Source organism: Neofelis nebulosa, chromosome 9, assembly GCF_028018385.1.
Source record: "Neofelis nebulosa isolate mNeoNeb1 chromosome 9, mNeoNeb1.pri, whole genome shotgun sequence".
NCBI lineage: Eukaryota > Metazoa > Chordata > Mammalia > Carnivora > Felidae > Neofelis > Neofelis nebulosa.
Genome location: NC_080790.1, coordinates 19,150,294 through 19,173,478, shown reverse-complemented (window position 1 = coordinate 19,173,478; position 23,185 = coordinate 19,150,294). Strand labels below are relative to the sequence as shown.

Sequence of the window (23,185 nt, the reverse complement as noted above, 5' to 3'; positions counted from 1 at the left end):
CAGAACGAAGAAGTCCCATAGGAGTACGCAAACGCACACACATACACACCTCAAACATCTCACAAGCAGCTGTGTCACCGTGTGTGTTATGAGCCAAACCCATCCATTTCTGGGGCTACAACTTTCTATCCAATTTCAAATAACTTCTGCCATTTGGTAATAACATACAAGCTGCAACCCTTTCCTCCCATTGCTTCATCCACGCTCCGTGTGCGCAGGAAGGGCACAGCAGCACGAATGGGGAAGAAAGAAAACTAAGAAGACCTCAAGTTTTTGGTTTTGGTGACCTGATAGATGCTGACATAATTTACCAAAAATGCAGGAGGTGGAACAAGCATGGGGAGGTGATGAGTTCCGCTTGAGGATGTTTTAACTGCCTGAAGAACACTCAGATGGGCTTCTGAAGTTCAGCAAAGCTCAGGGTTAAAATAGGTGTAACGGTGATAGTGATTGAGGGACACCTGGCTGGCTCAGTCAGTTAAGCTTCTGACTGTTGCTTTCGACTCAGGTCATGATCTCATGGTCACAAGATCAAGCCCCATGTAGGGCTCAGCACTGGGCGTAGAGCCTGCTTAAAATTCTCTCTCTTCCTCTGCCCACTGTACCCTCCCCTGCTTGTGCTCTCTCTTTTCTCTCAAAGAATAAAAATAAAGGTGATTGTGAGTGAGATCACATGGCCCTGGGAAGCCTGAGACACCTACAGAGCATCAAAGGAAGTAGAAGCAAAGGAAAAGACAGAAAATGAAGGGCCAGAGATGGTGGAGGATAAGGGGGAAGGTGCATCATGTAAGCCAAGGGAGGATGGAGTTTTGAAAATGAGTGGCCAGCATTTAATGGCTACCAGTCACTGAGGGTTTCCCTGGTCAGATATGATCTCACACTTAATCCTCAAGGCCATCCAGAGGTAATGGCGAACACATTCCTTTCAAAAAGGAAACAGGCTCAGGTTTGTTACAGAAGTTGATGAGTCACACAAGTAAATAATACGAACCCCCATTTCCTTTTCTCTGATGCTGGAGTTGACCTTTGACCGTGCTGAGCTACATGGTCTCCGTAGGAAGGCAGAGGCCAGGTTTAAGGAGTTGAGGGGGGAATGGCAAGTGGGGACAAGGAGACAACACTACGGTGGCGGGGGGCTGGGGGAGAAGAGCGAAGCAGATTGTTTGGACAGGTGGAAGATAAGGGAACGAGGAAAGGTGATTTTTGTCTGTTTCAGGATAAAGCCGATATAAACATTCACTTGTTCATCCAGTAGACATTTATGCATATTGGACATTTACTTCCAGGCACTGAGGATCTAGCAGGAAGAGCCAAGGTCCCTGTCCTTGTGACGTTTAACGTTTTAGTGGGGGCGGCCAGCAATAAGTAAGCAATTGATAAATACACAGTTGTACATGGAGGTAGGTCTACTAAGCACAGGCAAAGCAGGGAGAGCTTAGAGAGTGGTGGAATGCAGGAACGGTCACTGGGGGAGAGCAGGAGCACAGGAAAGGTCTCTCCGTCCCAGAAGTGACATTTGAGCAGCCCCCTCGTCTTGTGGGTCTTGAGCAAGTGAGTGGCATGATCTCTTGGATTTAAGTGGGTTTGGAAAAGGTAGCAGAGAGGGAAGGGGCGAGTGAGATGCCTACTCTTTGTCAGCAATAGGCCCAGGGCTGGGCCTTAGTGGCGCGCAGACATCCTCTTCCTCTGAAACAGGAGGACTGGCTCTTAGGGTGGGTGTCAGAAGAGGGACAGGGACACGAGGGGAGGCCCTGTGGGCAAATGTGAGTCAAAGGATCCAGAGTAGGAATAACGGGTTGAGTCAGGAATGATAATTCTCGATGAGTACAGATAATACCGTGGGATCGGAGCATAGAGTCCGAGGTGGGGATGCTGGCATTTGGTTTCAGAGGAGGAGAGGTCCTCCTGGTACCAAAGTCTGGGCATCAGCTGTTCCTCCAACAATTGTTTCCAGCACAGGCTGTCTCCACAAGCTTTAGAGTCAGGAACACTTAGATTCAAGGCCATTTTTGCCACCAACTGACCTTAGGCAAGTTACTTAATCTCAGCCTGTTTCCTCACCTGAGAATGAGAATAATAGTACCCACTTCGTAGCACTGCTGTGAGGGAGAAATGGAATAATGCATTTTGGGCAGCCCCTGGTCATCTAACCCCTGACCCCAGAGGTGGCCCCCTGCAGCTGTATTTGGACAGTACAGTTCTGCTTGAGGCTGCACTCCTGGGAAACAGGTAACAGAATTCGGCACAAGCTTCTGATCCTACCTGAATTGCCCATCTTTCCAAAGCACGGCATGATAACATGGGAGAAACTTTACCTTGCCTTCTGTCTTAGCAGGTACTGTTCCCCACAGCCAGTGATTTTCCATTGTTGAGAAACTGGTTGTGTGTGTGTGTGTGTGTCTCCGTGTGCAGCCAGGGGTGAGCAGAGCTTCCTGGCAGCCCCTTAGGCAGATGGACAACGAAGAGAAGCTGAACCCAGCCCTTTCCCTGACGCCCTGTGACCTCAATGATCACCTACCCATGTCAGTGTCACAAGCAAGGGCAGAGAGTTCAGGCATCATATAGACCAGGTCGCACTGTGTACTCTCACTCTGAGGTCAGGTTCCTTCTCGGGCTACAACGTTTGTGGAAGAAGCAAAGCGTTTCATGCTTTGAATGTGAGTCTGAGCTCCGGCAGTGTTAGGGGTGACTCTGGAACCTAAGAGGCAGTCAAAGCTCTAAAGAGGAAGTGGAAGGGGGCCTACCCCTGCTCGGTGGGCTTGGGAAAGCTGCCCCCATGGAGGGGACAGAGCAGGGGGCTGGGGAGAAATGCAGGGGGCAAGTCTGCACCTCCTGGTCACCTCTTTAGGTGTCTGGGCTTTTCAAGGAGTTGCTGGGGCATCAGAACCCCCATGGGTTCCCCAACACCTCTGCAGCTCCCCCCCACCCCCAGCCCACACAAGCCACTGTGGCCTGCTACCCTGTCTACTCTAGAGTCTCAACTTTTTATCTCCTCCAAAGCAAAGGAGGAACCCATGCCCCAGGTGGCATCTCTGGCCTGAGGAAATGCAGGGATATATGGCTGAGGACACACAGCCAGGGGCAGTGACGTCAGGCACCCTCCCCCTTCCCTCCTTGGGCAGTGGTTTCCCAGGAGGTGGGATGAGAGGGCTGGCCACAGTCATATTTTACAGAATCAGTAGAAGATAAACCTTTTAATTTTTTTTTTTTTGAAAAAATAAACCTCAGTGGATCTTTCTTCCTCAAAGATATGGCCTTTAGAAAACTGTGGTCCCTGTGCTTTTTATAAGATACCATTTCAAAAAAATATTTCCACAAAAAGAACTTTTGTTCATAAAAATGATTGATCTTTGATGGCTCCATATCGGCCTGTGTCCATTTCCAGAAACAGTGTTATCTGAACAAAAGAGAAAGGCTTGAGAAACACCTCTGGCGGCCTGCTCAGTCTCCTCACCCCACCACTGTCCCCATGTGCTCCCTCTGGGGTCTGTTGGCCTCAGAGCATCTGTCTGTGTCTCTCTTCGTGACATCCCCAGCATGTCCATCTGTCCCCACTCTGCCCATTCGTGCGATGTCTGTCAGCCTCTCTCTCCGATGTCTACTGGAGTGTCAGGAGGAACAAGAGGTCTGTGTGTCCTGTCGGGTGAGCAGGTTGTAGGCTTCCTTTTTCCAGGAATAGCTGCTATTGGGATGCTTTCCAGGTCAAGGTTACCTGGAGCTGGGTGGTCAGGGGCACAGGCCTATCTGACCTGGTCTGTGGTCAACAGGCAAGAAATGATGGCTGAGGGAACTGGAGACCAGGCTGGTCCCTTCAGGAGATGTCACTGAAGACTCCATATCCCAGGGGAAAAGATGGGTCGCATGTAACCTTCAAAGTAAGTGTGCTAAGGGGCAGAGAAGAAAGAGGAACGTCGAGCCCAGAAGATGCTGGCTCCTGCTGTTCCAGCCCACGCAAGCTCAGACTTCAAGCGAGGGTGTAGCTGGTCCGCCTGTAAAAGGAAAAGGGGCCAAAGAGAAAGATGAGGGTGGAAGGGGACTCTGTCCTGCCACAGACCCCACACCCGATGGAAGTGGCAGGTCCCTGCTGTCCTAGCAACTCCTCCCCTTCACAGCCCCTTGGGAAAAGCTACAGCCCTTGTTTCCCCAAGTCCCCCCAACAATTCCCCATGTGCATGTCACTCCGAGTGTGACATGTGATCTCAGTGTTACTCGGCCCAAGTCTGAGCCATCCACACTGAGAATGAGGGACGGATGACAATGCCACTTCCTGCCAATCCTGTACAGTCCTCTGTATGCACACGTGCTCAAAGTTCTGAGTGTGTGAGCATCTCCAAAAATGCGGCCACGTGCTCGTGAAAGCCACTGGGCCGGACGTGTTGACGCTGCAGCACCAGCTTGGCCGTGGCCTCTGTGCTGGGCTTGGTCCACGGAAGTGAATGAAACACAGCCCTAGCCGTCCAGATCCCCCACAGTCCACTGGGAAGGCCAGCCAGTGGGTATCTCATCCCTGTGCGGAGGGATCAGTGCTCGGAGGTGGGAAGGACAAGGCTCAGGGAGTGGCTCAGCACAACCTGTGGGGGAAGGAGTAGAAGACAACCCAGCTTTCAGCTCCCAGGCTAGAGGATGGTGCCATCACAGGAGGAGGAGCCTAATGGGGGAAGAAGATGAGTTCGGCAGCTCGGGGCTCATCAAAACTGACTCCACGCTGGTGGGACATCAGGAGGAGATGTGCAAATCAGAGCCCGCCGTGTGGTTCCGCAACTTGAAGGAAGTCCAGGGGGGAGGGGCAGCTTTAGGAGTCACCGGGCACAAGAGGTGCTTGAGATCAAGCAAGTGGATGAGGTGAGGGGGCCAGGGGCCGAGAAGGGAGCCCTTCCATACCACCCTCCGACAGGTAATCGAGGGAGGGAGACTGAGAAGGGATGAGCAAAGCAGCTGAAGAAAATCCGGGAGAAGATGGCATCACCAGAGCTAAGTGCAGAGTCTGCAGAAGCAGGAGTGCTCAACCGCGTACGTGTCTCAGGGCACCTGCCGACCGGTCAACCTCACACCAGTGGATGTTTGTGCTTCCCTGCCGTGTGTACCCGTGTGCATGGGGTGCCCACCTCTGAAGGCTCAGCCGGCGGGAGTTCTGGCTGGGCACCTTTGGAGTGGGGCTGACCATGAGGATGCACAGACCGGTGAGGATCATGCAGGTGGGCACGGCGCCGATGAGGACCTTGAGGGTCACCACCACCTGCTCCGCCTGCTTGCAGGCTCCTGCCTCATACCCCGCAAACCTGGAGACACAGCATCCCACGCATCCAGCTCGGATCTCATGGAGCCCGGCTCCCTGCAGGAGGGGTCCCAGATACCCCACCCCCACACTACCCTGAAATTCGGATTCACTTCCTGGCCAGATCAGCCTGATCATGGCGGAAGGGAGAGCTGAGAGGATGGGCTGGCCAGGGAGGAGCTCAGACAAAACTAAGAATGTGGGGTACAGCCCCCAGAAAGGCCCCTCTCAGTCATGTGCACAGGGCAACCTGAGGCAGGTGGCTCCCCTACACTCTCTAAAGAGCAGAGCTTGGGTCCCTGACTCATGGGTGTCCCCTGGCCCATTAGGGTGGAGAACTCTGCCCTCTTCCTCCCACTCCAGTGGGAGTTAGTCTTTTGTGCCTCTAGTACAGTCCAGCCCTGGGACTCACTCCAGACTGAGAGTGGAGATGCCCAGGGCGCCTGCGCCAGAAAGCTTGGAGAAGAAGACATAGGATGAGTAGAAGATGGTCTCCAGGCCTGGGCCGTGCTGGTGCTGCAGCTGGAAGTCATCCACCACCTCTGGAAGCATGGACCTGGGGGAAGGGGCTGCAGAATTACCCCTTTTGTCCCCTTGGTAGCCATCAACACGAGAGCTTTCCGGGGACAGAGACCAAATCGGATCCATCCTTGGGTTCCCGCTGCCCAGGACCAGGAGTGGCCCACAGGGAGCCAGGCAATATGTGTGCTTGCGTTTCCTCCCTTCCCCCAACACAGCTGCCCACCGTTCCTGCTGTCTGGTGCTCTTTCAGGAGAGCTCCAGCGACTGAGCTGGTGGCCTCCGTCTCCTGCAGGTGGGAGGGCCCTACCCAGCACAGGCTGGGCACAGGGGGCCTGGGACAACAGGTGGATGTGAAAGAGGACATACCCATGAGGAAGGACATGATGCTCCCACCCCTCCCCCTCACCCAGCCTACCAGGGTAGCAGCAAGGACACAGAAATGCTCATGCCAGATACAAAGGCCACCACATATGCCACAGGTGCTGTGGGCACAGCAGCCAACAGGATTGCAAAAGGCACCATCACCTGGGGAGATAGATACACTAGCTGATCCCTCCACCTGCCCCGGACTTGCTCTTTCAGTCCCACATTCACCCGTCTTTACTAATGACCCTGCACCTGGTCCTTTGCTAGGGATCGAAGACAAACAAATACAGATCAGCCCTGCCAGCTCCCAGGAGGCCGAGGCTCCAAGGCCACTTCCCTGACCCCACCACCTTCCCTGAAGGCACCTCGGCCCTTGCTTCCTGCCTCACTCACACAGATCCCAAAGGCCGATGTCTTCTTCCCAAATCGCTGTAGAACCCACTCCCACAGTGGCGTGCTCAGCACAGCTGAGACCTGTGAACAGACAGAATCATCCCAGTCCGGGCCGTGCTGCCAATGTCTTTACCCACCCAGGTTCCAGAAGCCCTGGCTTTTAGGTGGGATGCTCGAACTCCACTTTGCCCCCAGATTGGAACCAGTGGCTGTGAACTTTATGACCCCGGACCCAATCCCACCCTCTGCTGGAGCGCAGATGACTAAGATCACAGCAGAGTCCAGAATGTTGACCAGAATTCCGGCTATGCCATGTCTTGTCAAGGACCACACAGTTCCCCAACCTAGGCCCCTGACTGACCTTGCCTCTGCCACCTCAGGACCACTCACCAGGATGGTTAGCACCACGCCCTGGACATGGTCATGTAGCCGGGAGGCATGTGTACAGAACAGGACCAGGTAGCTCTGCTCCACCTGAGGAGACCAACAGGAAGTAGGCTTGCATAGGGAACGGCAGGAACTCAGAAGTCAAGGGCAAGGCCTAGGTCTCAAGTCTGGCCTCTTCTTTGGGACCTCGAATACGGGTTGCTGCTGCCATCATGCAATCCCCTCCCCCACAGAAGACACTTAGCCCTGACACAGGGATGAATAACCATTTCTAGTCCCTCCTCACTCTTGCCTGGCTAGTGGACCTCACCACGCAGATTCTGTCAGGTTCCTAGCATCGGGGCCCTGACCCTCCCAGCCCCACAAGCTCTGTCCAGGTCTCTCCCCTCCGTGCACCAAACTCCCTAGGCCCCGTGCCAGCCACCACTTCTCCCTATTAAAGCCCAACTCTGGTTGGTGGAGCCGGGAGACCGAAGCCAAACATACACAGGGCAGTATGGCTAGAGCCAAGGCCAGAGGTACCTGAATGGCTGCTGAGATGAACAGGAAGGAGATGACCAGCTTCAGGTAAGGTGGGTGCCGGACAGTGAGCACCAGCCCAGCCAGGAAGCTCGGGCCTGGGCCTGAGGCTGGGACGGAGGAGTCTGCGACACAGGAAAGTGACACTTGGGCTTGGCAGAGTTCAAAACCAAAACCCACGCCCCAGAGGAGTCCTGTCCCTGCTTCTGCTTCCCACACTCTAACTGCACTCCCTTACCTGGTCGCTCCTTCACCCCTAGGCAGAGCAAACTACTGCACACAGGGTAGGTCACAGCAACCACAGCGGAGGCAATGGAGTAGAGACGAGTCTATGGGACAGGACAGAACTGGGGTGGAGGTGATGTCTCCCACCTACAGAAGAGGGGACACCCCGATGGGGGCAGAGGGACCCTCAGCCCAAGCCCAAGGATGCTGGGTGCCCCTCCTCCCAATCACCACAGCAGGAGATGGAGATCTCAGGGCCCAGAATGGTCCTTCTGCTGCCCCTGTGGCTCCTGCATGAATAGGAGGGCATCCATGCCACCAAGGGTCTGAGCCCTTCCTCTCTCCTTCTCTCTCATTTTTTAAGGCACAGATTTATTGCTGGGACTTCTGCAAGCTAGACCCTGAGGTTACAGTGGTGAATAAGTGACTCCTGCTTCAAGTGTGGAAGACAGACTCATGAGCCAACAGTTACAATATAGTGTGACTCACAATGACACAGACAAATGTCAACAACAGAAATGGTGCTCCCTGTCACCCAGGGGAAGATATACAAGTAACAAAATATATGTAGACATGCACAGGAGTAACAGTCACCTGCTACAGGAAAAGGTTGCCTCTGGGGAAGGGAAGAAAGAAGGAGGCAGGCTTGGGTGGGCTCAGCACAGTTGCACAGGACCCCGCATTCAGGACGGTGCTGGGGTAGGCGTTAATGCTCTGCTGTCACCGTCTTGAAATGCTTGATCATTTTATCTATGAATTCGTGTTTTGTGAGTGAAGTCTGATGGGACGGTACAGCGGGACGTGATGTACCTGAAGCTTTGTGCTTTGGCTCACAGGAGGCTCCACTTCCTGGGGGTGGGGTCTCAGCCTCCTGCTTCCCATTCCTTTGCACTTTAGGCCAGGCCAACCCAAGGCCCCTGTCATCCGCACCCAGAGAGTGACCTGGTACCTTTGGGGAGGGGGCCTGTGGAGGCCTGAGTAGGGGGTGAACATGCATGTGGGTGGAGTCAGTCTGGGAGGGGCAAGGCCACCACCTCTGACCCTCAGCTGGCAGCGTCATGATGCGCCTGAGGGCAACTTGGTGGGGCCCCTCATGCACCTGGACCCAAACAATCCCTCGGTTAGGGCGGTGGGCCATGGGAAGGACAGACTGACTTCCCTGCTGTCTCTGGAGCCCCGTGTTTTCATTTTGCACTGTAAAAGGCAAATTTCGTAGCTGGCCCTGCAGATGGGTCTGGGGATGGAAACAAGGGACTTCATTGTCATGTCTCTTCAGTGGGCGCTGGGCCAAGATGTGCTACTATTCTCCTCCCATTGATTCTCAAGCCTGGGTGGGGGGCAGAATCCCCTGGAGGGCTTGTTCAAATACGGACTGCTGGCCTCCTCCCAAAATTTGTAAATCGGGGTGGGGTCCAAGATTTGCCTTTCTAACAAGTTTCCAGGTGCTGCTGCTGCTGCTGCTGCTGCTGTCCAGGGACCGCACTTTGAGAACCAGAGCTGTATAATTTTTTTTTTGTAAATCTGACATATTTATTAAACGAGCTGGCAAACAAGAAAGACGCAGAGAAAAGCAAACCCGGGGAGGAGCAACCTGTGCCAGGACCTGAAGGTGAGGGCCACCCATGCTGGAACTCCTTTACAATGGCCACCTGACTGTGTTGGGGGAAGGGCTGGAAGCTGGGGTGCCCGTGTGGGAAGCTGTTGCAATACTGGGGTGACCAGGGAGATGTTGGTGTGTGGGCCAGGCTGGAGCAGTTGGGGATGCAAGGTCATGACCTGATTCCAGATCTGCGGCCTAAAACACGGAGAGGAGTTGGTAATGGGCTGGAGCGGGGGTAACGATTGAAGAGAGAGGACTAAATGATGGCTCCTGGGGTTCCGCTGGATAATGGTATCACTTGCTCAAGGGAAAAGTCGCTGAACTTGATGGATAAAATAGATGCATGTCCCTTAGTTACTGAAGAGAGATCTGGTTTGCAGGGAGAGGAAGGGGGACTGCTCCCAGGTCTCCCTTGTCCTTGCACACCGGGGGTGAGGCTGGGGGTGGGGGCCACCTAGTCAGGGCTGAGTGGGACAGGCCACAGGAGACGCTTCCTCCCAAGCTCTGCAGGGACGTCAGACCCTCTCCCCTGCCCCTCCCTGCCTGTGGTCCCTCTCCACCCCTCTCCCCTCTTGCTGGTCTGCTTTCGAGGGAGGCAGGACGCCGAGTCCCGCCGGAGGAGCGGGAGGGAGCGAGAAGCGAGCGAGGACAGGGTGGCGTGGGCACTCACCGCGTCGGGAGAGACGGCGACCGGTCCGGGGAGCGCGGCGTCCTCGCACCTGTGCGGCCCGTGGGCGCCCGACACGATGAGGCCGTGGACGGCGGCCCCCATCAACGTCCCCGCCATCTCCATGGTCATCCCTGAGGCAGAGCGGCGCCAGGTGACCGGCGCTGGCGGGCCCGGGGGCGGCGGCCTCCCGCCCGATCCCACGCCCGCACTCACGGTACGCGGTGGCCGAGTCCCGCTCCTTCGGGCAGGGGGTCAGGAGCATGGTGAGCGCCGCGTAGGGCACCTGGAAGAACTGGGCGCCCAGGCCGGGCTCAGGCTGGCCCCCGCGGCCCAGACGCAGCCTCTGGGGGCCCGGGACCACAGCCCCCAGGCCCAAGCCGGTCCCTGCAGCAGGCTGGCACTGCCAGGCTGATCCCCTGTAGCCCAGAGGAAGAGGCGTAGGGCCGGAGGGGTGAGCAGGTGCCAGCAGTGGGGCCCTCCAGGACACCTACCCTCTCCCCTCCACACAGACTTCACAGTGGCCAATGGCCCTCTCTGGGGTTCCCGGAGTCCAGGCCCCGGGCAGGGGAGCCACTTGCTTACCGTGGCAAGGGCCTGGAACAGGGAGTAGAAGGTGGTGTACCAGAGGCCCCGCAAGCTGGTGAAGGGGGGCAGGAACCACAGGAGGAAGTAGGCCGTGGTGATGAAGGGCGTACAGCCCAGCACCCTGTGGAAGCACAGCCGAGGTAGGGCACCAGGACAGGGTGACTCTAAGGGCAAACCTGGAACAACCAAACCCCTCTGGGCAGAAATCCTCTGTCCCCAAGAGGAGCCCCGGGCTGGGGCTCTCAGGGTGGTCGGGGGGAGGTGGCGGTAGCCTGCAGTGTGGGGCCATTCACTGCAGAACTCTGGGCACTTGGGGCCTCCACTTGCCCATTCTCTGTATCCAGGCCTTCCAAGGCCTCCAGCCCACCCTGGCCACAAGTAGACCCCTAGATCTGGCCTGGAAGCCTTGGAGGCTTTGTCCAGCCCTGTGCCACCTGGTGAGGGAAAGCCCCTAGGAATATCTCTGAACTCCTGCATGGCTCAGCCTGACCTACTTGGGTACCAGCACCTATTACTGTCCTGTCCTCTAACCATCCACTGGCTTTCCACGGGGGCTGGGAGCCAGGATCTGTGGGGCTGTGGGGCCGCTCACCAGGGCATGAGTCGTCCAGACCCTGTCCTCCTACTTCTGTTGATGAAGAACCCAGCCACAGGGTCAGCAGCTGCCCCAGACACCTTTCCTCCAAACAGGACAAGTGACACCTGGGCAGCAGGGATCTGAAAAGCACAGGTCGGGGGGTGGGGGGGGGATAGCCAAGGCCCCGCAGCGTCAGAGAGGGGTGTCTGGGCCTGCCCACCTGCCAGGAGAAAGTGCTGGCAACCTGGCAGGGGGCAGAACTGTGGTGTGAAGGTCTATTTGGTCTCTTTCCAGGGACACAAATCCAGAAGGCTCTAAGGGCACGCCTGCACTAGTGAAGAGAGGGGCCAGGGGAGGAGCTGACAGGCACACACTGGCACATTCCCGTTATCACTCATGCCCAGCCACTTCTGGAGGAGGCTTGGGGGCCCTCATCCAAGGTGGCTCAGTGCAAGAAGGGTGACAGAGGTAGGCTTTTTTTTTCACAATGTAAATGTTTTATTCGTTTTTCTGATTACATAAATGACACACTCGTTATAAAAACATTCAAACAGTACAGAAAAATACGAGCAAAGCTCATCTGAAATCCCCCCATCCTGAGACAACTGCCAGAGCATTTTGGTGATCACCTTTTCAGGCATTTATTCATGTGCATTCAGAATTTATAATTTTACCTAAATGAGATCGTATCAGTGTCATTAAAAAAAAATCATAGGTACTATATTAGAAATCTTTTTTCTGCTTCCCCTCTGTCCTCCATCCACCATTCCCTCCTATAGCCAACATTAACAGCCTATAGATATCCTTCTGTAATTTATTTTCTCCATGCTTGTATTTTAACCATATATAGTCACATACACATACTCATGTACCTACATACATGGGGTGTGTCTTTGTTTTGGTAAAATGGGATCAATTTGTATCCTGTTCTCTCAAAGTAACTTCTCTCACTTGAGGGTCATTGCGGAAATCCCTCCAAGTCAACTGGTATGGATCTAGCTCATTCTTTTGAATGGCTACAGAATAGTCCATTATGTGGATATTGCACAACTTATTATACAACTACTTCTGTATTGTTGGGCATTCATATTGTTTCCCGATTTTTCACTACAAAAAGCCCGCAGTAAACATCCTTGAGGAGGTTGCCCTCAAAGGCACTTGGCTTCCTGTCAGGTTGGGGACAGAAGTGCCATCTGCCAAGTGAAGTACAGGTAGGGGTGGAAGAAGTGGGTACCAAGGAAGATGGGGGGCCCTGTGCTGCTGTCCACACTCACCTGTGCCACATCAAGCAGGAAGAGTTGCAGGTAAAAGGCAGTGGCGCTGGAGGCCACCTGGTTGGGGATCCCACCAATGCCATAGCACACCTTGGTACAGAATGAGAGGTGACCAGCTCTGCTGTCCTGGGGAGAGACGCAGGAGCTAAGCCCCCCACCTGCGCGCACGCGCACACACACACACAATTCCCCACACCCTCCTGACCCCCATAAGCATCCTGAGGTCCCTATGTCTGGAGGGCTTTTCCGGTAACCTCTCAGTCCTGATTTGCCCTAAATCATCTTAAAAGGAAGTGAGGCAAAGAGGAGGAAAAAAAAAGTCCTAAACCATGACCTCTCAAAGATTCCACAGTGGAAGTTCTTCCTTACACTTCCCTCTCCGTGCTTACTGCTACAGTCTGTTTTACTTTGAGTCAGCAAGCCAGAGGGAACTGGGGGGGTCAGGAGGCCCCCAACTTTGCCACCAACTCCCTGTGTGACCTTGAATAGATCACTGAATCTAAGCCTCGTCTGTCAAATGGAACATTCCTGCCAACTTCAAGAGTTGTTTTGATGCGCAAACGAAGCCGAGTGTTATTTGCTCCAGGAGCGGAGTTTAATGTTCAGGATTTCTGCCAGCGCTGAACCACTGGCAGCCTGAAATCAGCCATGGCGAATTTATACCACAGATATCAGCAAACACTACATATCAGAGGTGCTTTCTTTATTTTCCTGGGGAGACTGTTTCCCAGCCCATCACTGAGATAAAGTATTGTTTATGACTCCAAATGTGTGCGTATCTCACAAGCCCTAAGCTATCCAGTGAACTCCAGACTGGAATATTCGACTGCCTACTCAGCCCCACATGGTTGCCTACCCGGCATTTCAGCTAAGCATGGTCAAAACACAACTCCTGATTTCCACCCATTGTCCAACCCAACTCCTAACCCTATTGTCCCCATTGCATTAAACGGCCTCCATGTCCACTCAGCAGATCAAGCCACAAACCTAGGAGCCCTTGATTTCTCTTTCCCAATCCCCCCACCAAATCGATCAGTGGCCTCCTAAATGGCTTCCCTGTTTCTGCTCTCGTTCCCTACTGTCCACTCCCTATCCAGCCGTGTAACATAAATTTGATCATGTCTCATCTCTGCTTAAAACCCTCCAACAGCTTGCAATTGCAGTTTGAATAAAATTCCGCATCCTTCCCATGGGGCCTACAGGAATCCACAGTCAGCCCCTCCCCCCATTCCCACCTCACTTCAACAGCTCTCCTCAACCATGGTGGCTTCCTTGCTATTCTTCAAAATGACCATGCCCATTGCTGCCTCAGGGTCTTTGCACTTCCTGTTCCTTCTGTCCACAAGGCTTTTCCTCCGAGTTTTTGCAGAGCTGACTCCTTGCCATTCAAGTCTAAGCCTGAATGTCATCTCAGAGAAGCCTTCCCTGACTACCCATGTCTCTCTCTCTCAATTATACTATCTGATATGTTCTCATTTATTTCCTGCCTCTCCCCACAAGAATATAAACTCTCTGAGAGCATGCACTATAATTTTTTATTCACTACCATGTCCCCAGTACCTAGAGCAATATTTGGCATATGCTCAGTATAGATATGCTGAAGAAATAAATGCCATGAAGACACTATGTAAAAGGCTGTTTCTCCAAAAGATGCTGGGAATCCTTCCTTTTCATCCTTTGCTCAGGGACATAAGGGGGAGTGGAGGGGACTATGACTTTACCCATTTTAGTATCTTGCGGGACACCCCAAATGGGCCCTTCTGAAGGGAAGTTCTTGCTAGATAAGGGTTTATCATATCCTTTGCACACTCTTCCTGTTCTCAGAAGAGAACCACACACAGGGCAAAATGTGATGTCCTTTTCTGACATTGGTGTGAACATTATTTCAACTTCCAGAAAATTTTATTAACAGGCAGAATCCAACTTGATAGCCCCACTTCACCCCATGGGACTCGTTTCCCCCTAAACACTCCTAGCAAGCTTCTGTCACATAGAAGTCACTGGAAAGAGAAATTCCAGCTGAAACTCTCTTGGAACCTTGAGGATGACAGTTTCACCCACTTAAATCACAAGCCTTTCACAGTTAACGGAGCACCAGTTTTGGTGCTAGACTAACTTGGATTCAAATTCTGTCTGCCACTTCTAGGGCAAGGTACTGAAACGTGGCTGGGCTTCACTTCCTCATGTGTAAAACGGGGTAAAAAATACACCTCGGAGGGTTGTTAGGAGAATGTAAGCCTGGCACTTCAGTTTTCCCTCTTGCCATTAATCTCACCCCAAACTTCCCTGGGAAATGAGGGTCTCCAGGGGGCCTCCTTATCTCACTTTCTTTCTTAGGGGCCACAAATCCTTTGCTCTGAGGCGTCTGAGAGGAAGAACTGAGGCAACAAAGGGAAACCAGGTGAAGCGGCGCCACGACGGACCACCGCGCGCGGAGCAAGCAACGGACCTGTGCGTCCAGCGGCAAGCTCGGAGGTCCTAACCCCTCTCCAACACGGCCGGGCAGGTGCCCCGCCCCGGCCACGCAGGAGATGAGGAAAGACGAGGACACCCCTGCCTTCCCACCTGCCCTCTACCCTCACTGGGAAGCCGGCTGCCAGGAAGTCATCTCTGGGGGGCGAGGGCCCAAGAGAGCCTGGTGCCAGGTTTTGAGAGGCTGGCTGAGCCTGCACCCTGTGCCAGGAGCCTGGGGTGAAGGGCAGCCCCGCACACACACCTGAAAGTCCCACCTGCCCGGGGTACAGGGGCGCCCTGGGAAGACCCGGGGTGTGGTGGACAAGAGCCCTAGATTGGGAATCGGGAGCCCAGAGACCCGCCCTGGTCCCGCCAGCCTGGCTAAGACGCACCCAGCGGGTTACTTCACTTGTCCAGGACTCGCGAGCATCTGGCCTCTCGGCTCTCAGCGGTCCGAGTCCACCAAGGGGGTGGGAGGTGGGGGTCGGAAATCTGGAGCCCCGGGCCGGGGCCCCGCGCCCCTTCCCTCCGCCTCCCTCGCGCAGCCCCAGCTCCCCACTCGCCCTCGCCCCGCGCTCACCGAGCCGCGCTCCGAGGTACGCGCTTCCGGCGGCGGCGGCGGCGGCGGCGGCGGCGCCTGGACGGCCGGGGCCCGGGGCGCTCCGGGAGACGAGGCCATGGCGCGCGGCAGCTCCGCCCGCGGCCGCTGCCCTGCGGCGTTATCGGCCGGCCTGCGCCCCGGGCCCCGCGGAGAGGGCGGCCCCGGGGCCGAGTGGGCGCGGCGCGGCGAGGGGCGGGCGGCGCGCGGGGCGGCGGGAAGCCGCGAAGTGCTGTTTCGTTTCCACAAAGGCGAAGTGCCTTGAGCCCAAATTCGCAGCGGGAGCGGGGGTGGGGTGGAGGGGCGGCCGGGAAGTCCCTGGGGACCGCTTTCCTCGGGGAAGGTCCCGGGGGGAGGGAGAGAGGGAGAGGGAGAGACGGACAGCCAGCGGCGGTTCGCGCTACACCCCTGCTAAATCCTGGCGGTGAAAGTCGCCAGATCAATTTATTTGGAAAACGAAGCTATAGAATGGACTTGTTTAGACTAAGATTGTGGCCGAGAGGCTTCCAACCGGTCAAGTTTAATACAAGATGCCTGAAACACACGCTGTCCAGCCTCACACAGATGGCATAGTATAGCCATGTAGCTAAGTTCTGGCCGGTGGATGGCTGGAGAGCAGCGTTCCAGAAAAGTCCTTACGAGAGAAGGGGTCACATCACACACTGACTTCAGTGTGTGAAGTCAGTAAAAATGCACCACGGACGTAAGCGTAAAGGTAAAAGTATACACCACCTCGAAGAAAACAGGAGCAAATCTACACAACCTTGGGTTAGACAGCTGTTTCTTAGGACACCACAAGCTGGACCATATCTAGATGAACAACTGTGCTGTAAACAATCCAACGAGTGAAAAGACAACCCTCTGAATGGAAGAAATATCCCCACATCATAAGGGCTGGTACTGGAATATATAAAGAACACTTACAACTTAACAATAAAACACTTAAAAACGGGCAAAAGATTTCAAGAGGTACTTTTCAATAGAGAAAAAATAAGCACATGAAAAGATGCTTATGTCATTAGGGAAAACCAAAACTACAAGATCCCACAGCACTGGATGGCTAGGAATAAAAAGACCAACAATAACAGCACTGGGGAGGACGTGGAGAAATCACACATTGCTTGTGGGCATGTAAACTGGTGCAGGTGCTATAGAAAATGTTGGCAATTCTTCAAAAAGTTAAACGTGGAATTAGCATATGCCCCAGCAATTCTTCCCAAGTATATACCCTAGAAAAAAACATGCTCACACAAAAATTTGAACACAAATATTCATATCAAGATTTAAAATAACCAAAAAGTGAAAACCCAAATGTCCCTTAACTGATGGATAAATAAAATGTGGTAGGTGTATCCATACAGTGGACTATTTATTATTCCACAATAAAAAGGACATGGATGAACCTTGGAAACATTAAGTGAAAAGATATGAAAACCATATACTGTATGATTCCATGTATACAAAATGTCCAGAATAGGTGCATCAACAGTGTAGAACTGAGGGCAGTGAGTACAGGGTTTCTTCTAGAATGAAAACAAACACTCTGAAATCAGATTGTGGTGATCCTGTGGTTATACTAAAAGCCACCGAATTGTACAATTTAATTGGGCTAATGGTAAGGTAGATTACGTCCCAATAAAGCTACTTTGTTTGTTTGTTTTGCTTTTGTTTTTAAAGGGAAAGGTGTGTGCTTCTTCCCACTGGATGAAATGCAAATGTGGTGACTGGTGCTAGGACAGTCATCTTGAGACATGGAGGTCAGTGATGGTATGTGGAGACAAGCAACACGAGTCTGACCTTTCATGAAATGCTTCTACCAGCCCTGAATTGCTTCCATCCAAATTTTGCATGGAAATGAGTAACATTTTATTTTGAAGCTACTATGAGTTTAGATTTTCTGTCATGGCTAAATACAATCCTAAAGTATGCACCATCCGGTCTAAAGCAAGCCATTCCATTTCCAATGCCTCAATTCTTTTTGAGGTGTAACTGACACAGAACAGTATACTAGTTTCAGGTGTACAAAGTAGTGATTATCTCCTTATACTGCAAAATATGCCTCAATTCTTTAACCTACAAAATGGATACCTTCTGTTTCCTTGATTGCAGCCTTATCAACAGTGGAAGGAGAATTAGATGATACATGTGCTAAATATTTAATTCTTTGGAAACTAAAACTCAAGCTGAAATTTCTTTGAATAATCTACCTTTACATACATTTTATTTGCGTTTTTAGGCCTGGGAACATTTCATTCCCAATATTTGTACTCTGCAGCACATACTACCACAGTTTTAATTTTGAGAGAAAAGTTAAAAAAAAAATGCCCTGCATCTTTTTTTTTTTTACCCAGAAATATAATTAAAATACAAGGCATTTGTCCCTAACAGCTATTGTTCCTAAAATGATGTTCCTAATATAAATTTTTAAAGACAAATATGTTAGACTTCAAGAGATAAAACAGCAGGATTACAATAACCAAGAAGCCTGCCTTTTAATTAAATAAAACTAAACACTGAGTCACTTAAAAATATCTGAAAGGATGAACACCAAAATGTTATTAGAGGTTATGTTTGAAAGGTGAAATAGGTAATTTACAGATCATTTCAGCATATCTGCATTTTCTAATTTTCCACGAGTATGAATTACCTGTGAAAAAATATTTAAAATAAATGACAAAGAGCCAAATATTAGTCTACTCAATTAGCCACTTCTATTTGAAGATTTAGTGTGATGAGCAATTTTTTAATTAAATGGTTTGTACTTTAGAGAAAGAACAAAGAAGTAAACTCTACCAAGGAGTTTTCATGCTAGTTCAACTCAGGACACAAATGGTTTTTAAAACATCTACCTCTGAGTATTAAAACTACCATATCTTAACACTTTTGAGTATTGAATGAAAGTAACACTGATTAAAGTACCTGACAAACAGAAGGCACCTAATAAACGTTCATTCTCAAACTGAAGGTCTTTGCCAGATAAAAATAACAAATGCATCCAGATGTAACTATTTTATGAGACAAATGTAGATTATTTCACAGATCCTTTTAATGAATTATTTCATTCTAAAGACAACAGTTCTTTAACCATTAGCAAAAGATTGCTTTTAAAATAAGGCACTGAAATAGATGCAAACATACTATATTTTAACACAAACACAATGAAAAAAGTATTCTGAATGAGAAAAGTATATAAAATAAATAAGACCAGTTTTGTAGCCTGCGTAACGCATAGTAATTTAACCATTAAATTAGAATCCGTAAAACTAGAAATGTACTTCTATGTATCAGCCTTAACAATGATTCTCAAGAAACTGATTACGAGTTCTGAAGCAACTACACAGGTCAAATTGTGTCCTACACCCAAAGTGTTTGATGATTTTCAAGTCTGCCTTCCCTTGCCAAACCAAATTCAGTCTATATTTTCTAAAGTATGTTTTGTGTATTCTACATATTTAATTAACAACTTTACAATTTTAAACTTTAAGGTAGACAGCCTTATCAGATGATTCTCATTTTAGAAAACCTCTGAGAATATTATTCACATTAATGAAAGTTTTCACAGTTAAAAAATGAAGGTTACTGCTGATGATGGGTCTTTGTAGGAACTTGTCACTGGGGTGTATTCTACATGTACACACAAGAAAGCCCCCTATGTATCTTGTGGATAAATAATTATAAACTGGAAAATCCACAAAGGAGGCTTTTCTATAGGTACAAGAAAAATATTTCCAACAAGAAGCCCCTTTATAGAAAAAAATGCAGAATCGCATATTGACTAGAATTATGCATATCAAATTACAAAATGCTTCATGATAGGTCTAGGGAAACATTTTCTTAGAGGCTGAAAAATACACTAACAATCATTTTATATTTGAAACAGTTCGCTGATTTTTACCATCCTTTCATTTTTTGCCAAAACGCCACTATTTTTGTTTCACTAAAGAGAGAGAGAGAGAGAGCTCTAACAGAGCTGTAAACATCACTGACAGTATTTTCTATTATATATCTGTTCATTTCTGGGAGTAAATGACAAAAGCAAAAGGCTCTCCTTTGCTCTCTCTCTTCCTAATAAAAGGACAGGCCTCTACCATTTGTAAGCCTGGGAGCCAGAAAAGCAAGCACTCTTACTATGGACCTCAAACAGAAGGCATATCTTATAAACCAGGTCACCTAGCTATGTGTATATTTCCCTTTTGTTATTCCTGAGCTTCTATTAAAAATCTCACTTAAATGTTCCACCCTCATCTCAGCTCTGCTTAGAGAAGATGAAGTATAAGTTTCTATCATGATTAGTTAAGAGTGAGAGGGGAACAGTCTAAGGACCAACTGTGTGAGATAAGGACACAACTTAAAGGTCTAGAAGTCCCATTTCAGTGGAGTCTTCCACTGTTCACAGTGAATGAAGCAGGCAGGTTTTCTTTCTTAGGGTAGAAGCATAATGTTGGATTTCCTGAACACGGGTACTTCTCCTGTGTACCTAAGAATCAGATGAAATTAAACCTGCAGGATCTGGGACCCATCCCAGACACAATAAATCAGAATGCGTCTGGCAGGTGCCTGGAACAGACATTTTGAAATGCTTTCCAAGTGATTCTTACATGAAGGTTTGAGAATTACTGTGAACCACTGCTTTGTAAGAATGGTTCTTTCAAGAGGTCCACAAAGTTAAACCTATTTTCATAATCAAACTAAGACATTATTTGCTTTTTTTTTTCATTTTCTCATGAACATACAGTTGCGTTTACTAGCAGCTACATGGTGTGCAATATCACAACAGATTGAATGTGGAAGCAGACGTGAGGTTCCATCTGTCTTCTTTAACTCAGACCGTAAAGACAGTTGCAAAAAATGGAACACAATGCCACTTTTTTCATGAAATCTTTAGAAAATGCATTTTTCATTAAAATGTGATTTATACTAACATGTGCTTATTATTTTATTGAATAAATATCTTTTAACTTTTTATTTTCAATGTTATATATGTAACACACATAAACAAAAGGTCTTGAGACCAAAAAGTTTGAGAACTGTTCTTTCCGGCAGATACCCACTACTGCCCTCTGGACATGACTGCTGACAGGTATGGCTACTTAGTTTCTTGGCACATTGAATGTACGTTTCACTTTAAATAAGATTCAAATAGAGAATTTGCAAAATAAGCTTCTTAAAGTTATGTTCAGGCAAGGGAATTCAATCTGACAATGAAATATTCAAGTCTAACCAGTTTTAGTTAGAACTTTAAAATAAACATGTTTCCCTTGGTGGCATCAGAACGTAAATAAATAATCCTTTAACGTATACACAGGTTGACTCTGATATATGGAATAGGAAACCGTAGTTCACGTGATGCATTTAAAAAATAGTAGCAATGTGCCAACACAGGCATTAGAACAGATTCTACATGAGTGGTAGCAAATGAAAGGTTTACTCAAAATGTTAGCTAAAAACAAAACCCTAATTTTCAAAAGAAAATAAAATAGGGGATCAAGTTGGATTCCTGGATAGAAATTTTTTAAAGATTACACTTCTTGAAAGTATAGAAATGTGAGTAGGCAGATTAGTACTGACATTATACTACAATGCTCAATTTTATTCTTAAATAAAAATATATTTTAGATACTGTGCCAAATTAATATTTGAGTATATCTTGCCATTAGAGAATAAAAACTGAGAACACTTTGAGGTTCAGGCGTAGTTGTGGTGCAAGTAGTCCTTTCTAGCCTTCTGACTGTATCCCAGGTATAAAATAATTACATTGATGCTTTGAATTTGCATGTACAAATTTCTTAATGTATTGCTATTTAAAAAATCTGAGATAGCTGACATCGAAACAAATCACTGCTGGTTGGGACCATCTGAATGAATGATGTGTGAATACATTTGCTAATTTATACCCTATTTAGATTCTATAGGATATAGTGATTTAATATATCTTATTGTTGAATAACTGGTATTTGAACATAAGTGTTTTCTGAGTAGCCTTTTGGAAAAAGTGCATTGAATACAGTTTCCAGTCATAGTTTACATTCCTAACTTGTACTTATTTAAAATCTTCTCATCAGGAGGGAGTTAAATAGCGCTCTAACCAAAAGTCCAGCAAATCAGATCTACTTTCCCTCATTTTGGTTTGAGCGTTCATTTACAACCATCATTTCTCTGCAAACTTTCCACTTAGGGTATCAAAAATCAATGTTACGAAAGTTCTCTAAAAGGTTCAGCGGTTTTTTGGAGTCTCTGAATGATCACAGCGTTCTGTAAATCTGCTTCTTCCAGTGTGAGTGTTTCATCTAGCAATCTGAGGGAAGGAAGAGCTGTGGCCAGGGAAAAGGGAGGGCTTCTCTGAGACCCTTGGTATTTTTCAATGAAGTCTTTGATGTGGCTTATCCTGTAAAATAGCACAGACTATTAATATAATTTTATGAAAACGTGGATTAGTTAATGTAAGGTAATAACTTGATGATATTTAGCTATGTTCATACATAGAGCAGTGAAATTATGATAGAACTAATCATCTGGGTTTTTTTTTAAATGCTTATTTATTCTTGACAGACAGACAGACAGACAGACAGACACACACACACACACACACACACACACACACACACACACAGTGCATGGAGGAAGGGCAGAGAGAGGGAGACACAGAATCCAAAGCAGGCTGCAGGCTCTGAGCCACCAGTACAGAGCACCATGCAGGGCTTGAACTCACAAACTGCAAGATCATGACCTAAGCCAAAGTCGGACACTTAACTGACTGAGCCACCCAAGCGCCCCGGGTTATCTTTCTTAAAAGTTGACTCTGGGGGCGCCTGGGTGGCTCAGTCGGTTGGGCATCCGACTTCAGCTCAGGTCACGATCTCGCGGTCCGTGAGTTCGAGCCCCGCGTCGGGCTCTGGGCTGATGGCTCGGAGCCTGGAGCCTGTTTCCGATTCTGTGTCTCCCTCTCTCTCTGCCTCTCCCCCGTTCATGCTCTCTCTCTGTCCCCAAAATAAATAAACGTTAAAAAAAAAAAAAAAAGTTGACTCTGGATAGTAAGGAATTACTATGATTTATCTTTAGTGTGATGAGGGTGTTATAGTTACATTTTTAATTTTTTTTAACTGTTTTTATTTTAGAGAGTGAGAGAGCCAGAGAACTTGAGCAGGGGAGAGAGGCTGAGGGGGAAGAGAGGGAAGGAGAGAGAGGGAAGGAGAGAGAGGGAAGGAGAGAGAGGGAGAGAGAGGGAGGGAGAGAGAGGGAGGGAGAGAGAGGGAGGGAGAGAGAGGGAGGGAGACAGAGAAAGGGAGACAGAGAGAAGGAGGGGGGAGCTGAAATCAAGAGTCCCAACACCTAACCGACTGAGCCATCCAGGCGCCCCCCATTGCTGATATTCTTAATCAGGATGCAAAGAATTATACCTGGCAACATCAACGATGGGTTATTCAGGAATTTAAACTTTGGGAAAATAAGCTGCAACATGCAGACCAACTTTTTTTTTTTTTTTTTAAAGTAGGCTCCACACCCAAAGTGGGGCTTGAACTCACAACCCCTAGATTAAGAGCTGCATGCTCCACCAACTGGGCCAGCCAGGTGCCCCTAGACCAACTTGTTAAGGAGGATATGAGAAATAACTCTGTCTGCAACCAAGATATTTCATAATTTCTAACACCGCTGGCCCCAATGATCATGCTATATTGGAGAGAAAAGTCCAGTACACTCTGGAAAAGGTCAAACCAGTACCACATAATGAAAGCGCACAGA

The 23,185-nt window shown here is 49.4% G+C and overlaps 2 protein-coding genes across 3 annotated transcripts in view; both read right to left on the bottom strand.

Annotated features, from left to right (window-relative positions):
• Window positions 1-3,175: 3,175 nt before the first annotated feature.
• On the bottom strand, window positions 3,176-16,976 carry MFSD2B (MFSD2 lysolipid transporter B, sphingolipid). Of its 2 annotated transcripts, none has more exons than XM_058682652.1 (14): window positions 15,428-16,976; window positions 12,394-12,519; window positions 11,135-11,259; window positions 10,540-10,718; window positions 10,171-10,249; window positions 9,958-10,088; window positions 7,701-7,791; window positions 7,466-7,587; window positions 6,947-7,030; window positions 6,557-6,637; window positions 6,213-6,322; window positions 5,688-5,831; window positions 5,106-5,279; window positions 3,176-3,989 (listed from the first exon to the last, which is right to left on the bottom strand). In XM_058682652.1, exons 2-14 carry the CDS (start codon window positions 12,474-12,476, stop codon window positions 3,965-3,967), a joined length of 1,428 nt encoding a protein of 475 aa, XP_058538635.1. In that variant the 5' UTR covers window positions 12,477-12,519; window positions 15,428-16,976; the 3' UTR covers window positions 3,176-3,964. The 2 variants fall into 2 exon arrangements, with proteins under 2 accessions (XP_058538635.1, XP_058538634.1); XM_058682651.1 differs by having other exon boundaries at window positions 10,540-10,663.
• Window positions 16,977-18,133: 1,157 nt separating this feature from the next.
• UBXN2A (UBX domain protein 2A) overlaps window positions 18,134-23,185 on the bottom strand; it is a 47,172-nt gene continuing 42,120 nt past the window's right edge. Inside the window, exon 7 of the mRNA XM_058682653.1 lies at window positions 18,134-21,830. Within this exon, the coding sequence (XP_058538636.1) occupies window positions 21,638-21,830 (193 nt within the window). The 3' untranslated portion in view covers window positions 18,134-21,637. The remainder of the gene's footprint in view (window positions 21,831-23,185) is intronic.